The sequence below is a fragment of the Gekko japonicus genome, unplaced genomic scaffold, assembly GCF_001447785.1.
Source record: "Gekko japonicus isolate JY-2015 unplaced genomic scaffold, Gekko_japonicus_V1.1 scaffold2692, whole genome shotgun sequence".
Taxonomy (NCBI): Eukaryota; Metazoa; Chordata; class Lepidosauria; order Squamata; family Gekkonidae; genus Gekko; species Gekko japonicus.
The window spans coordinates 151,499-174,315 of NW_015172089.1; the positions used below are offsets into that span (position 1 = coordinate 151,499).

The 22,817-nt window shown below is 47.1% G+C and overlaps 1 protein-coding gene across 1 annotated transcript in view; it reads left to right on the plus strand.

Annotated features, from left to right (window-relative positions):
- LOC107118556 (rho GTPase-activating protein 24-like) overlaps positions 1 to 22,817 on the plus strand; it is a gene marked incomplete at its 3' end in the record, with an annotated part of 186,190 nt that overhangs the window by 106,903 nt on the left and 56,470 nt on the right. Inside the window, exon 3 of the mRNA XM_015420921.1 lies at positions 5,174 to 5,296. Within this exon, the coding sequence (XP_015276407.1) occupies positions 5,174 to 5,296 (123 nt within the window). The remainder of the gene's footprint in view (positions 1 to 5,173; positions 5,297 to 22,817) is intronic.

Consider the following 22,817-nt stretch of genomic DNA (forward strand, 5'->3'; position numbering starts at 1 on the left):
GCCCACCACGTGTGTCCCATGCTCTTGTTTCTGGAGCATGTATTGTGTGCATGCAGAGTCTGGGACACAGTACACTTAAAGGGGCTCAAGGTTGTCATGCAGTGGCTTGGTCGATGGTTGCACGCTTGGGCATGAGGGGAGCCTCTTCTGCAGAAGAAGAGCAGCACTGCGCCCTTTAGGGTATGCCTTCCCTGGAGATCGCTCCAAGTCACACAATTATGGTGAGCTAGTCTGTGGCACTGCTACCATAAGTGGCACAGAACAGAGGAAATTTATTTTATTTTAGATCTACTTGTCAGCAAGCTGCCAAGTGTTTTTTATGTTTCCTTTTCATGCGCATTCCTTCCCTTGCGCTTAATTGCCTCTCTGCAGCAACGTGTATCTCTCAAGGCCGCTGGAGGAGTTGCTTTGGCTTTACCCGGGATGAGTCATGGGAAGCTCTTACCTGTTTTGCTTTATTAGCCGTTTGATCTTCTTCGTGGTCTCTGTGCTTCACACCAATGGGGATCTAGTGTGTCTGCGCTGGATCTGCAGATCCAGCGCAGGCGCACTAGATCCCATTGGTGTGAATGCACAGATGACCACTCGAAGATCACTAGTTACTGGTAAGCAACCTGTTTATCTTCTTTGTGGTTTCTGTGCTTCACACCAATGGGATCTAGTGTGCCTGCGCTGGATCTGCAGATCCAGCGCAGGCGCACTAGATCCCCATTGGTGTGAATGCACAGATGACCACTCGAAGATCACCAGTTACTGGTAAGCAACTTTTTCTCAAGCCTGATGCCCGCACGCGGGAACCTCGGTAATTGGGTATTGCTGATATGAATGTACTATAACCTTTCATGCGCATAGATTACCCGCCATTCCTAACAGTGTTCCTGTCAACGCATCTATAGCTTCAATAAAAGTAAAACCTTCTTATAAGTGTGTACTCCGTTGTTGCTGTGGGTCCTGACACTACTTTATTTATAGTCCGCCTTTCTCACAGGAACTCAGGGTCGATTACAAAGAGTGAGCCAGTACAATCATAAAAAATGGGACATTCAATAACCAAGGATTTTAGCAGTCTGGAGCCACCTTTCTTACACACCCAGGGAGATGCTGATTGCCAATTTGGGGCCAGGAAGCAATTTTTCTCCAGGCCAGTTTGGCTGGAGATCCTGGAAGTATTTTGTCTTCTGGGCATGGAACAGTGGTCACTGGGTGCGCGTGTGGGGAGGAGGCATTTGTGAATTTCCTGCCTTGTGCAAGGGGTTGGACTAGATGACCCTGGAGGTCCCTTCCAACTCTATGATTCCATGATTCTATGAAAGAACTGAAGCACAGCATAGGTATCCACATGACACATTAAGCGGTACAGAAATCGCATAAATAGGATCCTATTTGCAATTAGATAAACACAGCAGTACAGACCACAGTCCTTAACCATTTATCCAAGAAAGTTTGTAAAACCATTTTGTGCAGTGCAACCCTACTGGTGGTGGACAGTGCCGTCAAGTCACAGCTGACCTGTGGTGGCCCCATAGGGTTTTCAAGGCAAGAGGCATTCCGAGGTGGTTTGAACATAAGAACATAAGAGACGCCGTGCTGGATCAGGCCAGTGGCCCATCCAGTCCGACACTCTGTGCCACACAGTGGCCAAATCCCAGGGGCCATCAGGAAGGTCCACCAGTGGGGCCAGTTTGCCATCGACTGCCTCCACATCACAATCCTGGTATGCCTTGGAGGTCCCCCATCCAAATGCTAGCCAGGATTGGTCCTGCTTAGCTTCTGAGATCTGACAAGATCGGGCTAGCCTGTGCTATCCAGATCAGGGGCAGCCCTGTTACCCGTGCAGGAAATCCCTCTCAAATATTAGTTCAGTTTTCCATAGTTTGTGGAAGACCAGGAGAGTGAGAGCCTTCGTGACCTCATTGGGCAGCACATGACAAGAGCATAAAGCCCAATGACAAAGAGCATATGGTACAGGATCAAGCCTTGGATGCTGCCCAAAGATGCCAATATTTGTGAGCCGTTTCTGTCACCTGCCTCTTTTCCCCTGTCAGTTCAGTCCAGGACCCTGAAATAGACACCAGACATCTTTCTAGGTTGACCACAGTCAATTTCCGACATGGGAAGCAGAAAAGTAACATTTATACTTTATGTGTAAATATGTTCAAATGAATGAATCAGCTCCATTTCGTTCAGGGAGCCCGCAAACGTCAACATTTTTTTTTTCTGAGCAAAAGGGTGTGTGTGTGTGTTTTTTTTAATTTGGCTAAGAATTTATTTTTCTTCCATGTCCGCATAGCAGCTGGGAGGGGGAAAGGTGCAAGGAAGCTGTTAGGGCTTGATCATTTGGGAAATAATCCCCTGCCCCTTTCGACAAGATCTCCTTGTTCTGCCCAGGTTGTGAAAGTCTACAAAGGCTTTCCATCCACTTCTCTTCCATGTGAAGCAAGTCGCTTCTGGAACTGCACCTCTCCTGATCTTGATTTGCTGTGTTTTTCCATTTGCTGGGCAGTTCCTAAAATATTTTTGCTCACGTCCAGGCAGTGCCAGCTGGTTGCACAAAAACTGCGGGGGGGGCACAGAGTGGAGTGGCCAGAAACAGCCTTGATCAAAAAGCACACGGGCCTCTCTGCTTACTATTTACTGAATCAGTGGAGTGCATCCTGGAGAGGACAGGCCAGGAGAAAAATCAGTGACTTATAAACCCTGTGGGGGGTGGGGGTGGGAAAGAATCTGCCTTTCCAAGAAGCCAGAAATAGTGGAAGAGAAGTCAGTTACGCCCTTTTAGTTCCAAAGCATTGGGATTGCTTAAAGATGAAAAAAACAAAATAGTAGAAGTTCCTTTCGGGAGAAGTGGGGGGCAACTTCTTGTCGGGCGTATAGGATATGAAAGCCTTTAAATTCCACATTGTCCGCTTGTGCTCAGATCTGCTTCATACACCGTTGATCTTGAAAGGGAGACAGAGTTGGGGCGATTTCGCACTAGAGCTGCATCGCGGCGCAGCCCCGTTTGCCCCGACACAAACATGTTAATTTCGCACTCGACCCACGGCTTCGCCCAATTTCCTTCACAGTTTCGTGATCCTTAAAAACCAGGATAATGAAACTGCGGAGGAAATCGGGCGAAACCGCGAGTCAAAATGCAGCCCTGCAGCCTCGGGTGTGAAATTAACATGTTTGTGTCGGGGCAAACAGCGGCTGTGCCGCGAGGCAACTCTAGTGCAAAATCGCCCTTGGTGTTGATTTGTGCGGTACTGAAGGACCATAATTCTAAACGAAACTATTCTCACTGCAGAAAAAGCAACTACTGAAGCAGAGTTAGTACATGACAGCGTAAGAGAAGCCCATGTTGGATCAGGCCCATGGCCCATCCAGACCAACGCTCCGTGTCACACAGTGGCCAGAACACAGGTGCCAGTTGTTGCAGGGCCTGTTCTCGGGGCTGAGCTCCACTAGCAAGAGGCCAGCTCTGTGAAACCCCTTGCCCAATTAGTCTGGATCCATTCAAGGCGTTGGGGAGAAAACTGTCACCAAGCAATAGATTGTTTAAAACTCTTCCCAAATCATGGAAGAGAAGCTATGGGCAGAATTCCTTCAGTCCCACTAGCAGAAACGTAAGACCATTCCACCTCCCGACTGTCAATGGGTGCATTCGCACACATTAAGTAACGCACTTTCCATGCACTTTGCAACTGGATTTCACTGCATGAAATGTCAACATCCACTTGCAAACAGTTGCTGAAGTGGATTGAAACTGCATTATTTAGCATGTGTGAAAGTGCCCAGTGTTTCTCGGATACCATGAAAAGGTGGGTAGGTGTGTTTTGTTCTGCCCTCTCCTCCAGGGCTATTTTTGGGCAGGAACGCACAGGAACGGAGTTCCGGCTGGCTCCCAAGTTGGCCACGCCCAGCAGGAACTCATTAGCATAATAGGCCACACCCAACAGCAGAAACTCATTAGGATTGGCTACAGTAGGGGTGTGTGGCCTAACATGCAAAGGAGTTCCTGCTACAAAAAAAGGCCCTGGGTTTTGACAACAAGGTAAACAGAAATAACAAGCAAAAGGTGGGTGTGGCTGGATAACCACACTTCTGGTAACATGTGGGTGCGGCCTAATGTGCTAATAAGCTGTGCTGTCAGGGGTGTGGCCCAATATGCTAATAAGTTCCTGCTGTTGGGTGTGGCCTATTATGCTAATGAGTTCCTGCTGGGCTTTTTCTACAAAAAGAGCCCTGCGTCTCCTCTATGTCTTATGCATTGTGGGGGATGTTGTAAGAGAAAAGCCCAAGGTCAGAGCCATGGAGGAACACTTTCCACTGCGGAGCGGCTTCCTCTTTCTGCCCTGCTGCTTCTGCCAGAGAATCAGGAGCAGTGCCACCCTTCCTGTCTACGCACAAACACTGGCATCAGGTCTTCCCATTCATCAGCCCTCCAAGATGGCTGCCCTAGAGAGGTTTGCAACTAGTGTTGTCACGTCTCGGCAGGAAAATACAAGGTTATGGGAGGGTGGAACCTGAGGAAGGTGGAGTTTGAAGAGGGGAGGAACTTCAGTGGGCTATAATGCCATACAGTGCACCTTTGCATAATGGCTATTTTCTCCAGGTGAACTGATCTCTGTCATTATAAGCTACAGATTCTGAAATAAGTGATTAAAACGTGGCATTCGATGCCAGAGGATGTAGTGATGGCCACAGGAATAAACAGCTTTAAAAGGGGATTAGATAGATTCATGGAGGATAAGCCTATCAATGGCTACTAGCCATTGTGACTGAGGGGGAACCTCCACATCTAGAGGCACTAAACCTCTGAATCCGAGCACCAGGAGGCAACACCAGGAGAAAGCCTTGTCCTCTATGCCCTGTTGTTGGCCCTCCAGGGGAACTGGTTGACCACTGTTTGAGACAGGATACTGGACGTTGACCACTATTGGTCTGATCCAGCAGGGCTCTTCTTATGTTCTTATTAGTCCTTTGGTGGCAAATACAGCTAATCTCCTCTTTCTCCTCTGCTGAGAATACTTCGAAGCGGCTGTCATTTGGAATCAGCACTAGTGGGTGTTCCTGGCAGAGCTGTGGGATGGGAGATCAGGATACTTAATGGTTTAGAAAATTTAGATGCCCTGTCTCCAGACACCCCAGGTAAAGACCAGCGCTTTAAAAGTATGTCCCTCTTCTTTTGTAGGAGGAGACAGAGAACGGATGACAGCCAATCATGAGACGTACCTTCTTATGGCCAGCACACAGAATGACATGGAGGATTGGGTGAAATCTGTCCGCAGGGTTATATGGGCTCCTTTTGGAGGAGGTGAGTATGCTTGTGAAAAGTGTGAAAAGAGAGAGGAACTTAAAAAAAAAAACAACCTCCTTATATCTGTAGCTTATTTTGTTTTGTCAGATACCTCAATGAGAGTTTTAGCAATGAAATGGAGACATGAACTTGACTGGTTGCAATGGATTTGGAAAGGTGTACACTCTGCTCAGAATAGCACCGTAAGCTACTTCGATGGAATTGCTAGCATGGCCTGCCGAATATATTTTGAAGCATAACTTTCCAAACATACATTTCTCTGCCAGCCAGAAAACCATCCCCCCCACCCCGCATTTAATGTATTTAACAATTCCAGATTGCTGGTTGCCCTCAGTATCTTCTGTCTGCAATGGCAGGATTTTTTTTTAGAACTCTGTATAAACTTGTACAGTAAAATTATGAAATTCATTTCACAACTAGTAAAGCTGTCAGATATGAGGCGATGTTTTGACGCAAGGGGGAGACGCCACACTTCCGGAAGCAACGCCCTCCTGGAGCTGCTAGAGCTTGTCGACCTTCGAGGGTGGCTAGAGATCTCCCAGAATTACGACTGATTGTCAGGCTACAGAGATCAGTTCCCCTGAAGAAAATGGCTGTTTTGGAAGGTGGACTGTATGGCTTTATACCCCACTGAGGTCCCTCCCCTGCCCCAAATATGCTCTGCCCCAGGGTCGTTTCGTAAGGAATTTTCCACACCAGAGCTGGCAACCCCACGCTGCTATTTCCACTGAAACAAAGACAAGATGTTCATGTTCAAGTCTTTCTGGGCACCTCTTGAGAAAGGGCTGCAGTCTTACATTTTATGATCTTATCTCCTAGCTAAGAGCCAGTTGGGGCCAGGATAGGGATGCCAGCCTCCAGGTGGGGCCTGGGGATCCCCTGGAATTACAGCTCATCTCCAGACTACAGGGGTCAGTTCCCCTGGAGGAAATGGGTGCTTTTGAGGGTGGCCTCTATGGCATTGCACCCCACTGAAGTCCCTGTCCTCCCCAGGCTCTGTCATGTCCAGAAATTTTCCAACCTAAATCTGGCAACCCTATCCCTCATCACCCGCCAGTGGCCAGAGGGGACCTGGCAACCCTAGCCAGGATGAAATTTTTCCCAGTTCATAGTTTTCCCAATCCCTCTTTACCCAAAGAGGCAGCCTCCTAATTAATTGGGGAAATTAGCTTTTAAGGAGACAAAGCGAAAGGCGGGTAACTGGGATCTCCACCAATGTTTGCGGGGATTATGCTTTTAGAGAACTCTTGAAAATAAACCAGGCAGATGTTCACCTGGAAAGGTTCTTATTGAAAAAGTATAGAAAGGCAAAACACACTCAAACATACTTAAAAATACATAAACTAGCTAGGAGAAAATAAAGGGAGTAGCGAGGACAAAGTGGTTTCAGGAGAGGCAATACTTACCAATCGTGAAGAGTGAGGATGGCGGAGACAGCAGTGAAATGGCCAGCGTTTCTCGGAGAGAAGCCCACACACAAGTGGGAGTGTATGGTATGATGTCCAGAACACACACACCTGGCGCTATGTTGACATGTTTGCCTCCAAAGCAAGGGTCATTTCGTAGAAAAAGAGCTAGGGGAACTCATTAGCATAACTCATTAGCATATGCCACACCCCCTGACATCACCGGAAGTGTGTCATAAGGCCACACACCCCGCCCCCAACGGTCCCGGCCGCCACCACTGGCCTTGCAGCTCCACTGCCGAGCCCCATGAGGGGCCCGGCGGTGGACCTGCAAGGCCGGCGGGAGTGCAAGGAAGCCCCGCAAAGGCCCTCCCTGGCCCCAGGCAGGCAGGGGTGGGGAGAGGCAGGGAGGAAGCAACTTACCCTCCCTCTTTTCCTGCCTCCTCCTGGCTGAATGAGGGCCGGAAGCGGGGCGGCCGGAAGCAGGGGGCGGGGCTTCGTCATGTGCCCCGCCCCCCGGTACCTCACCCGGGGGAACTGTGTTCCCCCGCGATCCCCCCCGAAATGACCTCTGCTCCAAAGCAGTAACTTTTTTTCTGGAGATGGACAAAGGTTCCGGAGAGGCTTGATGTGTTTCTCAGAGGGTAGACTAAAGGTGTAAATGATCCGTGATGACCTGATGATTTCTGGATGGGAAACTACCAGGTTTGAAGAATAGGGTTAAGTGTTGGTATTTTAAGGTAAATGGGTCGGTGGGGGCGGAGCACAGCTGGAGTTGATGGAATTAGACCAAGGTGAGGTCAGACCTTCTTGGGAAACATATTGTCCTTAATTATTGTCCTTAATTAAACTATTGTTCTTAATTAATTATCCTTAGGCTGGGGAGAGAGTTGTTACTCAGCCAGCCAAAATGACTCACCTTCAAAAATAAAGAAATATTTTCCCAGACCTGTTTCTGGCTAGACTGGGCTAGTGTATATATATTTATGATTTCTGAGGTTTATATTTGCATAAGGGGTGTTTTGACCCTTCTCTCTGTGCACTAAACTGCCCCTCTGTAGGCAGCGGGGTCTGACTGCTAACATCTTTTCCTCTGGCCTAGAGACAATAAGCACAGAAGCCAAGAAACCTGAGTTTCTGGTTTGTCATCAGTAATGTGTTTTTCCCCCCCACTGGGAAACGAAGTGTCTGGCAGTTCAGTAGCAAGGTTTGTATTGTTTTTTCATAACCGAGATGGGCAGAGCTGCAGCTGAAAAACTATGTTTACTGTTAGAAAATCGTCCTTTCCACTTATCAATTAGACAGTAGGGGGGCCTGAAGAAAATTATCATTGTTAACGGGAACTCGAAAGGGAACACAAACACTCCCTGTACGCCATTTAAGTAAGTCAGGGAGGATTGGCTTAGGAAAGGAATTTTCAGCCCTTGGCCAGTGGTCTTATCCCGTGGCACAGTTTCACTTGGAAGCCTGCCCAGGACTACCTCGGATGCATCTGCAGCTGTGTCTTAAATGCTCTCAGGGAGGAAGACACCAGCTGAATGCAGTGTGAAACACGTTTGAAATGCATTCCACTTGTCTACTAGGAATCCGACGTCTGTGCAAATACCAGAGAAAGGCCCAAAGAGCTGTCCATTCGGGCTGCGGTGACCTATAATAGAGAGCTTAATAACTTCACTTCTCTCCAGAAGGTCAAATTTCTTCTGTATTTCTCATGGCCTTGGGAAGCCGCTCCTTCCCATTTTAGCGGGTAATGTGGCTCGTCTGTCGAGCTGTATGCTGTTAACAGCCAAATCCGCACATATTGGTTGGATCAGGCAGGGAGATCTTGCATTGGATCGGGGTGGGTTCTGCATTTGGGGGAGACCCTCAGCAAAATGTCTGCCGAGGAACCCCACCAATAAGCCCCACCCCATCCACACCTTTGTACTCTCTGTTTGGATTAGGATTGCCAGCAGAAAAAGGCAGGACTGAGTATGGAGCTGCCATTTCTGGGTGAAGAAATTTCTGGAGACTGGGGGGGCAGAGCCTGGGGAGGGTAAAGTTTAGGAAAGGGAAGGGGGCTCAGCAAGGACGCAATGCCTAGAGTTCACTCTCTGAAGCAGCCACTTCCTCCAGGGAAATTGATCTCTCTGGTCTGGAGATCAGTTGCAGGTCCAGGAGAACTCCAGGCCCTACCTGGAAGTTGACAACCCTGGGTGACTAGTGGGTTCCTCCCCCAAGTAAGAAGGCAGGCTTTGGCACTGTAACTACTGCCAACAGCCACCTACTGGTCCCTTGCAAGTAGGCTTTGGCACTGTAACTACTGCCAACAACCACCCACTGGCCCCTTGCAAGTGACAATAAGAACATAAGAGATGCCAATGTTTGGTCAGGCCAAAGGCCCATCCAGTCCAACACTCTGTATCACACAGTGGCCAGAAATACCAGTGCCATCAGGAGGTCCACCAGTGGGGCCAGGACATTAGAAGCCCTCCCCCTGTTGACCCCCCCCCCCCAAGCACCAAGATGACAGAGCATCACTTGCCCCAGAGCCCCTATCTATACCTTTTGGCTAATAGCCATTGATGGACCTCTGCTCCATATGCTTATCTAATTCCCTTTTGAAGCCGTCCATGCTTGTAGCCGCCACCACTTCCTGTGGCAGTGAATTCCATGTGTGAATCACTCTTTGGGTGAAGAAGTACTTCCTTTTATCCGTTGTAACCCGACCGCTCAGCAGTTTCATGGAGTGCCCACGTGTTCTTGGATTGTGAAGTTGGTGCTGCTTCCAGGAATGCAGTTGGGGAGGAAGACCTATGCCACCACTCAGGTGGGCGAGTACCCAGCAATGGCAGGATGCAGTGGACAGACTCCTCTCCACATTGGTGGTGGCTGGTGAGCCCAGTCCAGCTTAGTAGGGGTGGCGGCAACCACCTCTGTGTAGGGTTGCCAGCTCTGGGCTGGGAAATACCTGGAGATTTTGGGGGTGGAGCCTGAGGAGGGTGGGGTTTGGGGAGAGGAGGGACTTCAATAGGACACAGTGCCATTGAGACTACCCTCCAAAGCAGCCAGGGGAACTGATCTTGGTCATCTGGGGATCCACAGTAATAGCAGGAGATCTCCAGGTGCCTCCTGGAGGTTGGCAACCCTACTTCCATGGTTATGCAGCCATAAGGATGGCCACATCAGGGACAGTGGTGATCATGGGCCCACTCAGAGATGCTGGACCCTCACCAACTGCCTAAGGGTGCCAATCTGTGGAGCCAGTTCTGCATTGGATTTTCTGTCTCAGCACAGGAGGAGGAATTGCTTTCTCACTTTCTCTAGGTGGTGGTTTTACTAAAATCAGGACTTATCTGTTACACTCTTATCCCACCCTTAAGAAAATCAGGGCAGCCCACATGATTTCCCTCCTCCACCATTTATCCTCTCAATAACCTTGTGAGGTGAAACAGATTTTGAGTCCAGTGGCACCTTTATGCCCACGAGTTCTTGTATTGTGAAGTTGGTGCTGCTTCAAGGAATGCAGTTGGGGAGGCCTATGCCACCACTCAGGTGGGCGAGTACCCAGCAATGGCAGGATGCAGTGGACAGACTGTCCTCTACCCACCCACTCCTCTCCACATTGGTGGTGGCTGGTGAGCCCAGTCCAGCTTAGTAGGGGTGACAGCAACCATCTCTGTGTAGGGTTGCCAGCTCTGGGCTGGGAAATACCTGGATATTTTGGGGGTGGAGCCTGAGGAGGGTGGGGTTTTGGGAGAGGAGGGACTTCAATAGGATACAGTGCCATTGAGTCTACCCTCCAAAGCAGCCAGGGGAACTGATCTTGGTCATCTGGGGATCCACAGTAATAGCAGGAGGTCTCCAGGTACCTCCTGGAGGTTGGCAACCCTACTTCCATGGTTCTGCAGCCATAAGGATGGCCACATCAGGGACAGTGGTGATCATGGGCCCACTCAGAGATGCTGGACCCTCACCAACTGCCTAAGGGTGCCAATCTGTGGAGCCAGTTCTGCATTGGATTTTCTGTCTCAGCACAGGAGGAGGAATTGCTTTCTCACTTTCTCTAGGTGGTGGTTTTACTAAAATCAGGACTTATCTGTTACACTCTTATCCCACCCTTAAGAAAATCAGGGCAGCCCACATGATTTCCCTCCTCCACCATTTATCCTCTCAATAACCTTGTGAGGTGAAACAGATTTTGAGTCCAGTGGCACCTTTAAGACCAACAAAAGTTTATTCATGGTATGAGCTTTCGTGTGCACTCATACCATGAATAACATTTTGTTGGTCTTAAAGGTGCCACTGGACTCAAAATCTGTTCTACTGCTTCAGACCAACACGGCTGCGCACCTCGATCTAACACTTGGAATTCACTGACATATGAAGTGGTAGTGGCTACAAGCATGGACGGCTTCAAAAGGGAATTAGATAAGCATATGGAGCAGAGGTCCGTCAGTGGCTATTAGCCACAAGGTATAGATAGGAGCTCTGGGGCCAGTGATGCTCTGTCTTCCTGGTGACAATGGGAGGTCAACAGTGGGAGGGCTTCTAGTGTCCTGGCCCCACTGGTGGACCTCCTGATGGCACTGGTATTTCTGGCCACTGTGTGACACAGAGTGTTGGACTGGATGGGCCTTTGGCCTGATCCAACATTGGCATCTCTTATGTTCTCACCTTGTGAGTTAAACTCATCTGAAAAAAAGTGACTGGCTCAAGGGAAGGAGGCTTCAGGGAAGAACAAGGGTTTAAACCTGCCCATTTCTAACACTCCGGCCACTGTTACTGAATGGGTGTATCAATTTGTGAAAGATATACTGGATTTAGAAATATTTTAGCGGTATTTATCTCCTAACCTAGGGGCCTAAGTCCTTACATACTGGAGAGTCTTTCTCTCTTCACTATGAGGTTTATTGCATCATCTTTGTGAATACTAATAAGTAAATGATTTATTTATAAACCTTGCCCTTTACCGAATACTGTGCGCTCTTAGTGAGAGCCCCTGTGGGGTAGTGGGTAGTCTGTCAGACTAGGATCTGAGATCCCAGGGTTCAAAAACACAGTCAGTCATGAAGCTCACAGTGTGAATTTGGGCCAGTCATTCTCTGTCAGCCTAAGCTACCTCACAGGGTTGTGATGGGGATAAAATGGAGAAGGGAAAGGCACATACGCCTTAGAGATAAAAATGTACGAGATACCATGAAAAGGCTTTTGGCAAAGTTGGGCCAAATTAACCTGATCTATGGACTCTTCCTAGAACCTTGTCTCTTTACTGAGAGTATTAACTAAATTCCTGAGTCAAGGCTAACTCCAGACCCACAGGATTATCTATAACGGTGGAAACAGGAAAGTCTATTCAAAGTGCATGCAGGTCAACAAGCATCTAAGCAGGAACCTGATCTCTTTCTGTATTCTTCTTTGAGTGATCATGTATATTCTTATGTATCAACCTTTCTTTTATGGTTTATCCTGCCCTGCCTGCAAGAAGCTCGAGGGTGTATATATGTTCCTGTCCTCCTCCATTTGATCTTCACAACCATCTTGTGTGCTTGATTAGGCTGAGGGAGATGGAGAGTGAGTGGCCCAGGGTCAACTGATGATTTTCATGGCTGAGCGGAGATTTCGGTTCAGGAATCTCTGTTTCTAGTCTGACTTTCTAACCACTACACCACAATGGCTCAGTGGTACATCAGCTTGGTTCACCATATGGGAATCAACTTGGGACAACATTATTGGAAGATAAACAGAGTCTTCAGCAGCAAAAAGTCATGAAGGAATCTTCAGGCATCCTGGACACTGTTGGAGCCTGTTGGGGCTAAGCTTTATCGAATGGAAATATCCAGTCTCCATTCCAAGCAGAATTAAATCCTTCTCAACCCATTGACCTGAATGGATTTAGAAAGGCATAACCATGCTTAGGATGGCACTTGTGCGTGTCCTGGTTGCTTAGCTATCCGGCTACCAAATTACCAAAGTCTGGTAAAGTGCTCTGCTTAATTCCATACCCCCAGCTCATGATTAAAGAATTTAAAGTTGTTCTTTGTTGGATTCAAATTATCATGTTTCATGTTTATACATAAGATATATTGCATTAGTATGAAAAAAGCATAAAATAAGGGTTAAAATAAGATCATAAGAGCAGCCATGTTCGGTCAGAACAATGGTTAGTCTAGCGTCCTGTTTCACACAGCACAGCAGCCAGCCCAGTGGCTTATAGCCATTGATGGACCTATCCTACATAAATTGTGGTGTACAGATTAGAGTCTGTGGTGTAGAGTTTAGAGGCTAGGATCTGGAACACCCAGGTTCTAATCCCACAGTCTTCCATGGAACCTTGCTGTGTTTCCCTGTGTCTCTCTTAGCCTAACCTGCCACACAGGGTTGTTGTGAAGATAGAATGTAGAAGAGGAGAATGATGTAAGCCACTTGGGGTCCCCACTGAGGATAAAGGCACAGTATAAATTAAGTCAATAAATAAAAAATTAAAGCCATCTTAAGCTGGTGACCATCATTACGTCCTGTGGCTTGTGTATCGGCTCTACTTTTTGAGAACCATAGATCCATGGAAACCATGAGCTGCATCTGCAAAGTTAGTGTTACATCTTCATGAACTTAAGATTGTTGAGCACTCTCTGATGGTGGTAACAACTTATAGAACCTTGCAAAAGGGCTGTGGCTCAGTGGTGGAGCATCTGGTTGACATGTAGAAGGTCCCAGGCTCAATCCCCGGTATCTCCAGTTGAAAGAACTCCTCCTGAGGCCTTGGAGAGCCACAGCCGTTCTGAGTAGACAATACTGATTTAGATGGACCAAGGGTCTGATTCAGTTGAAGACAACTTCATGTGTGCATGCGTTTCATGTGAATCTGATAAGTAATAATTTAGAGCCCCCAAAACAAAACAAAACCATGCCCACCATGACAAGTGTGCTCCTTAGAATTATGCCAACTCTGCAAATGGCTTCTATAGTATTCAGACCTTTTAAGAAACTCAACATTGAGTCACCATATCAGAGAAATATGGAGAGAAGCCATTAGCTAATAACGGCATACATTCTGCTATTGAACAGAATGGCTCTGAGTGGTTTTAGACTTCTATTCTAATGGCTATATGTTGGCAGCTGGCCTAACTTTCATTAGGGAAGCAGGAAATAAGTACACTAAGATGTGCACTACAAGGAAAATGTGTTCCAAAGTGTTTGTTTATTTTACTTCGTGCTGGTTCTCACCTGTCAAACATGCCATTTTTGATTATTAGGGCTGAGCTGGAACGGCTTACCTCATTTTCGTCTCCCATTTCCGTCAGTTTCAGCACTGGACCCGTTGCTGTTGTGCTTCTTGGCAGGGTTCCCCCCCCCCTTCCTGAGTTTACCTCTCACACGCCTTACACTAAATTGTCCAAAAGGGCTGCTTTATCCTGCGGACCATGGTGGCCCATACCATTTTTTTGTCACTGGGGGCACGAAGCTGCCTCCAATACAACGGTGTCTGCATTGCTTGCAAACCAAATCAGTTGGGTTGCCACAGTCAATGAGATTAGCATGGGCAAGGGAGCCCAGGGATTCCAAATAGCAATCGAACAACACAAAATATGTGATTCCCCCCCCTCCCCATCCAGTTGGGTTATTTCTTCAGTTGTACTGAAGTTACCTGGAGGCTGACATCCCTAGGCCCAGCTCTGGGGGGCCACAGGCAAAGACTTCCCATGGGGGCCCTCTCTTCCTCTGCCCACCACCACACTCCCTGCTCATACTTTCCTTCCTTCCTTCGACATACCTGCATGCCTCCCACCTGCCTGTGTGTCCTTCCCCTGTCTGCTCACAAGAGCTTCAACCACTGATGCTCACTGATGTTCTTTCCCCAGTGACATTAGGCAGTGCATGCAGCTGGAACATGGTTGGTGGAACACTATCAACTTAGTGGGCATCAGGGTGCCCTGCCTGGCAGCTGCCCCAGCTTCGGGTACATAGACGCCAGCCCTGCTGCCATTGGTGCTCTTGAAAAGCTCTATCAGGTCATTCGCCTTTTCTGCTCATTGTTCCATAGCTTTAGACTTCCCTGGCTTTAGACTTTTTTATTCTTTTCTGTGTGACTAAAACTACCTTCTGGCCTCTATGGCCAAGGTTAGCCCAATGTCATCATATCTTGGAAACTAAACAAGGTCAAGGTGCTGCCTCTTTTTGTATTAGTATAGGACTCTAAACTAAACACCAGACGTTCTTCTACCTTAACTACAGTTGATCTCCAGTATGGAAAGCATACAGCAGCCTCAACAGCCCATATTAGCTAGAGCTCATCAGAGCTTGGAAGCTGAGCCAGGTTTTGTGATCCTGTTTTTTGAGGATCAACGAAACGGCGGAGGAAATCAAGCGAAGCCGCAGGTCAAAATCAGCCGCGCGGCTTCGGGTATGAAATTGACCAATAGAACCGGGGCAAACTGCGGCGCAACAGCGAGGCAGCTCTAGTGCGAAATCAGCCACTGTTTCCAAGGACAGATTTTGGTTTCCAAAATATACAAAATTGTCTCCAGTAAATCTTTTGTGATCTAATTGGTTACTCCTAACATGCTGTAATAGGGGAAGTTGGGCTTCATCTCGCAAGGCTATTCTAGAGAAGGAGAAGAGAAAAGATTGGATTTTCCACCTGTGTTTATCTCTGCCTTGAAAACCCAGCTCATGATTAAAGAATTTAAAGTGGTTCTTTGTTGGATTCAAATGATCACAAAAGATTTACTGGAGACAATTTTGGCTTACAAACTCCTTTCCCTTCCCCTCCCCGCAAGAGACACCCTGTGAAGTAGGTGGGGCTGAGAGAGCTCTGACTGAAACTGCTCTTTTTCAAGAACAGCTGTGCCAGAACTATGGCTTGCCCAAGGTCATCCAGCAGCTGCAAGTGGAGGAGTGGGGAATGAAACCCGGTTCTCCCAGATTATAGTCCGCACACTTAACCACTACACCAAACTGCACAGGCATCAGGTTTACAGGCTTTGGTGTGCGGGCCCTGGATTTCTCATGCTATGTTTCCTGTGCAGGGGCCACCTTTTGACTTGTTTTAATCTCCAGATTTAAAACAGGCTTACACAGGTGAACCAACTGAGCTGAATGCAGAGGGGTTGTGGCTCAGTGGTGGAACACATGATTTCCATGAAGAAGGCCTCAGGTGCAGTCCCTAACATCCCCATTTAAAATGGACTTGGGCTACTGGGAAAGAACTTTCTGTGCCTGGGATATGATCGAACTGCTGCCAATCAGTGTATACAATAATGAACTTGGGGAACTGGTGTTTTACCTCCAAGACAGGGATGCTCATACACTTGCCAGTTCAGCTCATGTGCTATTTGTCCAGTCTCAAACAGGGAGCTGGTTTTTCGATGGACTGTTCGCCTGTTCATTGATTTATTTGTGGGTGCATGCAGGACAGTGCAATTGGCTTTTTGCGCATGTGCATTACCAGCCCAACTGAGTTCTGCTCCTGCTATCCTTGCTTTGTCTGTGCTCTGTTTCACAGGCAGTTATTTAAGTAGACAGTTAAATCAATCACAAATCACCTGCATCACCCATAACTAAACTCTGCTCTTTAAAAATAAACCCTGCCATTTGGTCTTTGTCTAAATGGTCCTTAGTAATGCTAATGGCTGCTTATCTGTTTTTGCACATGCTCAGTATAGGGGTAAACTTGCTGTAAACCTGTTCAGCAGACATTCAGGTTGTTTGATGCTGAACGGAACAGATCTGGAGACTGGTTCCAGTATTGTCACAGTCAAATGGAGCAAGTTTGCTAGGCAGACACTTTTGATGCAAAATTCGTGGCATCCCTGGTGGTGGAAAGTGCTGTCAAGTCACAGCCAACTTATCATGACCTTGTAGGGTTTTTTCAAGTCAAGAGGTAGACAGAGATGGTTTGACTGCATCGCATTGGAACCCTGGACTTCTTTGATGATCTCCCATCCAACTACTAACCAGGACCAACCCTACTTAGCTTCTGAGATCTAACGAATTTGGGCTAGCCTGGGCCATCCAAGTCATGGCATGGTATCCCTTGTACAAGGCCATTTCATATATTCACGATACCGTCCAACAACCATGAGTGATATGTGCCTTCCAACCCATGTTTTGTTGTAGTCCCATCAAAAATAGAAGGTTTATTAAACAGCAGGCTGCCATAGAGGCTGGTAGTTGGTGGGGGGGGCAGGATATATGTGGGAAATTGTGCAGGACTATTTGAAAAGGTAGTTTACAACAGCAGAGGTGAAGGAAAAGCGGGAAGGTGCGCATATGCCATTGCTTTTGCATGCACAACCCCACCACACTGGGTCGGAGGGTGTGTTTGTTTTCCAAAACCTTAGGCACGAGACTAGTGCGTGCGACCTTTGGTGAGACTGTAACATTTGGGGTGGACCTTCTGGCTAAAACAGTGTGGCTGTCAAGATTACAAAGCAGGCAGCTCTGCCAATGATTAACCAGTTTATTAAACGATGGTGTTAAGTTGTGCTAGCAAGAGGAGAGAGGGAGGGAGAGGCAGCTGCTGGGAAACAGATTGTTTCTGAGCAGAGAAAACAGAAAAGGTGCAGAGAGCAGCCCTTTTCAAAACGGAGACTGTGATTCCCTGCACACACCCGTCTGCGAATTAAATTCCTTCCCTGATTAGATTTAGAAGATGACATTTTGTTGGTGGTGTTAATAATAGGGGGAAAGAGCTTTGATTACAGAGCATGAAAACAGAAATAACATGGAAGTTACAAGGGACCCGAAGGAGCAACTGAGATTAATGGCAAGGGGGAGTGGGGAAGCCGGGTGCTCATGTGAGAGGCAGAAGGGCTCTTAAGCTGCCACACGTGACAGTCGCTTGAAGTCAACTCAAAGTCAACATTTTTTTTTTTGAAAGAAATAACCAACAGAAGCTGTGCAGGCTGCTGTGTGCCTCCCGTACGTTATTTTTCTTGCACCTGCCGCATGCATGCAACGGGCTAGAGCAAAAGGCAGAAGCAGCAGCAGAAGCAGCGGCGGCAGCATTGAAACACTTCCACTGAGAATAGTTGGACAGGCAAGCTAGCGGTACAGGCATGTTTTGCGCAAGGCGTGTATCCTTCAGCAGATGCTGAGGAACTTGGTGGTAGAGCTGAGCAGCCGATGCCGCTGGGGCGGAGGAGTGTCCCACGAGAGTCGGGGGGCAGTAGGAAAGCAACAAATCATCCAGAAAACCTAACCAAATATCCAGAGAAGGAGGCGTTATCGTGCATAAGAATGGGGGGGGGAGGCCTTTTGAAGAGCATCTCTAATGGACAACATGTAGTCTTTGGGGAGAGGCTGTCGCTATTTTTGTGGAGATAAAAAGGAGCCGGCGAGGAGCATCCAAGGCAATCCTTTGGGGACCTTTTTTGTCATTGTTCTCATCTTCTGTTCATGCACTGCTATTTGCTGACCTTTCCCAGTGGAATCTGTGCTCCCCCTCCCTGTTCGCTCCACCCCACGCAGTTCGAGCGGAGAAGAAGTGCCGAGCCCCCGAAACCATGCCGCAAGACCCCCGCAAGACACCTTGAAAGGACAATATACCTTTATGTTGAAATTCTTTTCGTCATGATATTGCCTGGGCAGGAAACAAAATTAAAAGCTTGAGGGGAAAGGAACCAGCAAGACAGAAAGGAAAGCCATCTGGAAATGGCTAGCTAAGAAGAGACCTTGGCTTATTTTAAAAGCGCTCGGTAACTAACATCTACCAAGAAGATCGCAGTTTGGGAAGTCCAAAGGGGAAATGCTGCTCCGAATAGTAGTAAATAAGAATGATTGATTGCAGCTCATCATCTCACAGTGGCTTTTAAGCTCAGGCTCTTTGGGTTGGAAGTCTATCTCAGGCCTGTATGATGCCTGAAGATAGGAATACGGGGGTCCGCGCCTCAGGTGCCTTAGCATCATCCCCCTTTGTTCCCAAAACTACCTACAGGAGAATTAAGCGGTGTTTTAGCTTCCGCAAAGGTAGGTCCAGTTTTTCACTTTTTTCTGTGGGGTTTTTTTTTTTAAGGTTGGGGTGGGGGATGAAAGAGGCACTGTTGTCTGTTCAATAGAAATTCGGAAACAAAGGGGTAAGAAACAATAAAAGACGTCAACTCTTACTGGTCAGGTTTTGTATCCTTGATTTATACTTGCAGGGTTACTGGGGTTTTGTTTTGTGTTTTGTTCTGTGTGGCATTCTGTGAATGGAGGAAGGTAGGAAAATGAGTAATAGTTTTGACAGCTCTTCTGAGCTAACAAAACCCCCCAGGAGCACCGGGTTGCCCTTCGGCTTAGAAGAAGTGGCCAGATATATCTGTAAGCAGGGAAGGAGAGCTAGAAGTCTAACCGTTTGCCTCTAAAGATGTCCGGTGAGCTAGAGGTTTGCTACACGCATTTGATCAATTCCCCTTTCCTGCCTGGTTTTATGTGCTTGCTTTTCTCCGGTGGTTCACATTTCCACTTGCTGCAGAATGTATTTTTACAGATGGTACCTACTCCTTTTCCTGCTCTCTTTAATATCGCGTACGTTTAATGAATGCGGAAGATTTTCGCTGGGTATTGTAATTGCATGCATGTGTGTCTAGCTTAGCGGCTGCTCGTGGTGAGAGAGAGAGGAAAATATATGTTCTCTGGGAAGGAGTTGGCAGTGATGCAAGATATATATGAATGTAAAAGCCCTACAGGATCACACTACAGGTCTGAGTCTTCCAGCATTCACTTTCCAGGTGTCAGGGGCTTCCAGGAAGCTCTCGAGCAAAGACTCAGCCGCAGCAGCCCTCCCTTTTCATCTTCCAGAGCATCTGGCATTCTAAAACAGTCTGCCTCTGAATATGGAAGTTCTATTTCACTATCATGGCTAACGAAGCTTCATAGAGGCAGAATATCCTTCGTTCCATGCGGCTGAAAGTATTTATTTGCATTAGGTCCCAAATGAGAAAGGAGAGATCTAGAGATCTCTCTTTTACTCAAAATCTAGGAAACTATCTGTCATCAGCATGTACAGGCAGGACAGGGGAACGAACTGTATGCTGGGTCCTTGGGAGGGGAGCAGCTTTGATGACATCTTTACTGCCAATGTTGTCATTCGTTTTATTGTTTTTGGGAAGCTCTCTGAATAAAAGATCGAAGGATAAGTCAATGGCTGTGAGCCATTTCCTGTGTCCGCTCTTGCATGTGGGTAGGCATTTTGAGGGGGAGGGCAGGTTGCACCATACATCAATCATTTGTCACAAGGACAAACGGTGATTGTGCATGCCACGCAAGCCTTCCTTACATGGGAGGGGGGGGTAATGTGGGGCTTTGAGACTGTGGCTAGCAATAACGCCCCGGTCGGATCAGCCAGTCTGCATGAGAAAGGTGAGAAAGGTGAAAGCTAGAGCTGAGTAAAATCCCCCCCGCCCTCCAAAGAATGTCATGAATCGTATCAAAACTCTCTGATTGCCCTTGAAATCCCTACAGATGTCGTGACTCCCAATTTGCTTTGAATTTTGCTTTAGGCAATGTTCTGTGGTATCTCTCAGGATGTGTGAATTTCCCCTGGGGAATTTTGCTCCCTTTGAAATACCTACAGATGTTTCCACCTGAGCAGGACTTTTGAATTTCACTTTAGGTGAAGTTTGGTTTATACATTTAAAGGGGCTTGTATGGTCCTCCCCGGCCAATATCTCCAACATTTTCAATGTTCGGCTTCAATTTTTTAAAACTTACTCTCGCTGGTACATAACTCCACTCCAATTACAAAAAATAAACAGGAACAATGACCCGCAATGTTGGAAAGGCTGTGGGCAGATCGGCACTTACCTACATTGTTGGTGGGAGTGCCCGGGAATCGACAAATTTTGGGAGGAGATTAGAAAACAGATTTTTGATATTACTTTGCACAATCTTAACTTTAAGCCTGAGATCTTTCTATTAAACCACTGGGATACTGAAATAGATAATAGGAATAAGGAAATAATCTCATTACTACTGGCTTCTGCTCGCCTAACAATAGCGTCATGTTGGAAAGCTTCTTGGCTTCCGACACTAACTGTCTGGCACGAAAAAGTTTGGGAACAATTTGTGATGGCTAAAGTCATAGATAAAGTACATAGGGCACAATTGTCTCATACATATAACTCCAAATTTGATTCAATCTGGTTTCCAATATTCTCATATTTCACCATGCGTGAGATTCTACCAGCAAATTTACATTACCACAAATGGCTTACGTTATGATACACTTTTGTACTAGTTTGTTGTGAAAGGATGAAGTTCACTTTTCTTACCCCTTTAAGTCAGTAAATCTTTATCTTTATGTATGATAGAAGGTCTCTCTGTTGAAGTGTTGTGACATGCAGTATTTGTTTGATTCTACTTATGGATGTTATTATGCTGTGTGTTAAATGTGAGATATCTTGTTGTAAGAGTAATTTAATAAAAGTTTTTTTAAAAAGGGAGGGCTTGCAGAAAAAGTTTAGGGAGCAGGTGGCAGAGGACAATGAGAGGAAAAAAGAGCAATAATACCATTCTGGTTACCATTTTGAGTGATGCCACCAGAATGTAAGGAGAGCCCTGCTGGCCAGTGGTCTATCTAAGTCCAGTATTCTTTTTCACACAGTGGCCAACCAGTTGCCCCGGAGGGCCAACAAACAGGGCGGAGAGGCTGGGTGTTGCCTCCTAGCCCTGGTATTACTGCTTCTGAATGTGGAGGTTCCCTACAGCCACTGTCACTGAATCGCACAATTAAAACATTCACTGACTGAAGAAGTATTTCTTTTTGTCTATCCTGAACCTATTGCCCATCAACTTCATTGGGTACCCCTGAGTCCTAGTATGATGGGAGAAGGAGAAAAGTTCTATCTGAATTATTCTTGCTTTGAAAGCCCCACAAGGGTCACCGGGGGGGGGGACATGCCAGAACGGAGATCTTGGAACCTCTTCGACAACATTCTTTTAAAAATGTTTTAAAGTTCATGGGTTTTGAGTATACAGACTAGGGTTACCAAGTACCTACCTTCGAATCGGCGGGGGACACATGGTTCCCGGCAGGAACATCCCTCGATGTACCATCGAGTTTCCAGCTCCATTGCCAGAGCGTCACCCAGCTACGTGCCCAGCGTGCTGCCATCACGTCTGGGCAACGGCATGGTGTGGCGCGTTTGTTTCCCGCGCGGGAATCTTAAGAAGTACGTGTCCCCCGCTGTACTTGGTAAGCCTAATACAGACTGAAAACTTCATTTCCCTCTTGAGAGTTCCAGCACCACTTTTTCAAAAAATGAAAAAGGCCCTGAGGGTCACCGTAAATCAGCCGTGACTTGACAGCAAAATAATAATGGTAATAAGTCTAATAATTTTAGAATAATTCCCAGCATGGAGTTTTCGTTTTTCACCGTTGCTGCATGCTGAATCAACATTTTCTTCACGCTGTCCACGGTAGCCCCAAGATCTCTTTACCTCTCAGTCTCCGCCATTCAGACCCCAAGATAATAAAAACATCAGGATGCAGATAATCTTCTTGTTGGGTTTCTACAGATAATTTCAGTCAAGGCCACCTGTGGGTAGAGGCAAGATTCTTGGAGATTTGAGGGTCATTATTTGCTCCTTCAGTCCTCGGCCATCATGGTTAGCAAAGGCCAGCAGGCCAAGTTAAATTCACTGATCAGAGTTCTAGTAAATGCCTCTTTGAAGAAGGGTCTATTGTCATGGTTGTTGGAGGTGGCAATTATCTGGCCATTGCTGAAACTGAATTGGATTTATTTATTGTTATTTAACCAAACATTTCCCAGCAGGGTGGATGAGCCTGCAGTATGGTTGACAGGTCTCCCACTGTGGGAAGCCTTCCTCCAATAAAAAATAAGAATAAATATAAACAAAAGAAAATATTAAAATGCTGCCATCCCCTGTGCCTGTACATCACTTCCAGGTACAAATCAGAAGTGACAGTGGGTAAGAACATAAGAACATAAGAGAGGCCAATGTTGGATCAGGCCAAAGGCCCATCCAGTCCAACACTCTGTATCACACAGTGGCCAGAAATACCAGGTGCCATCAGGAGGTCCAGCAGTGGGGCCAGGACACTAGAAGCCCTCCAAGCACCAAGCACCAAGATGACAGAGCATCACTTGCCCCAGAGTCCCTATCTATACCTTGTGGCTAATAGCCAC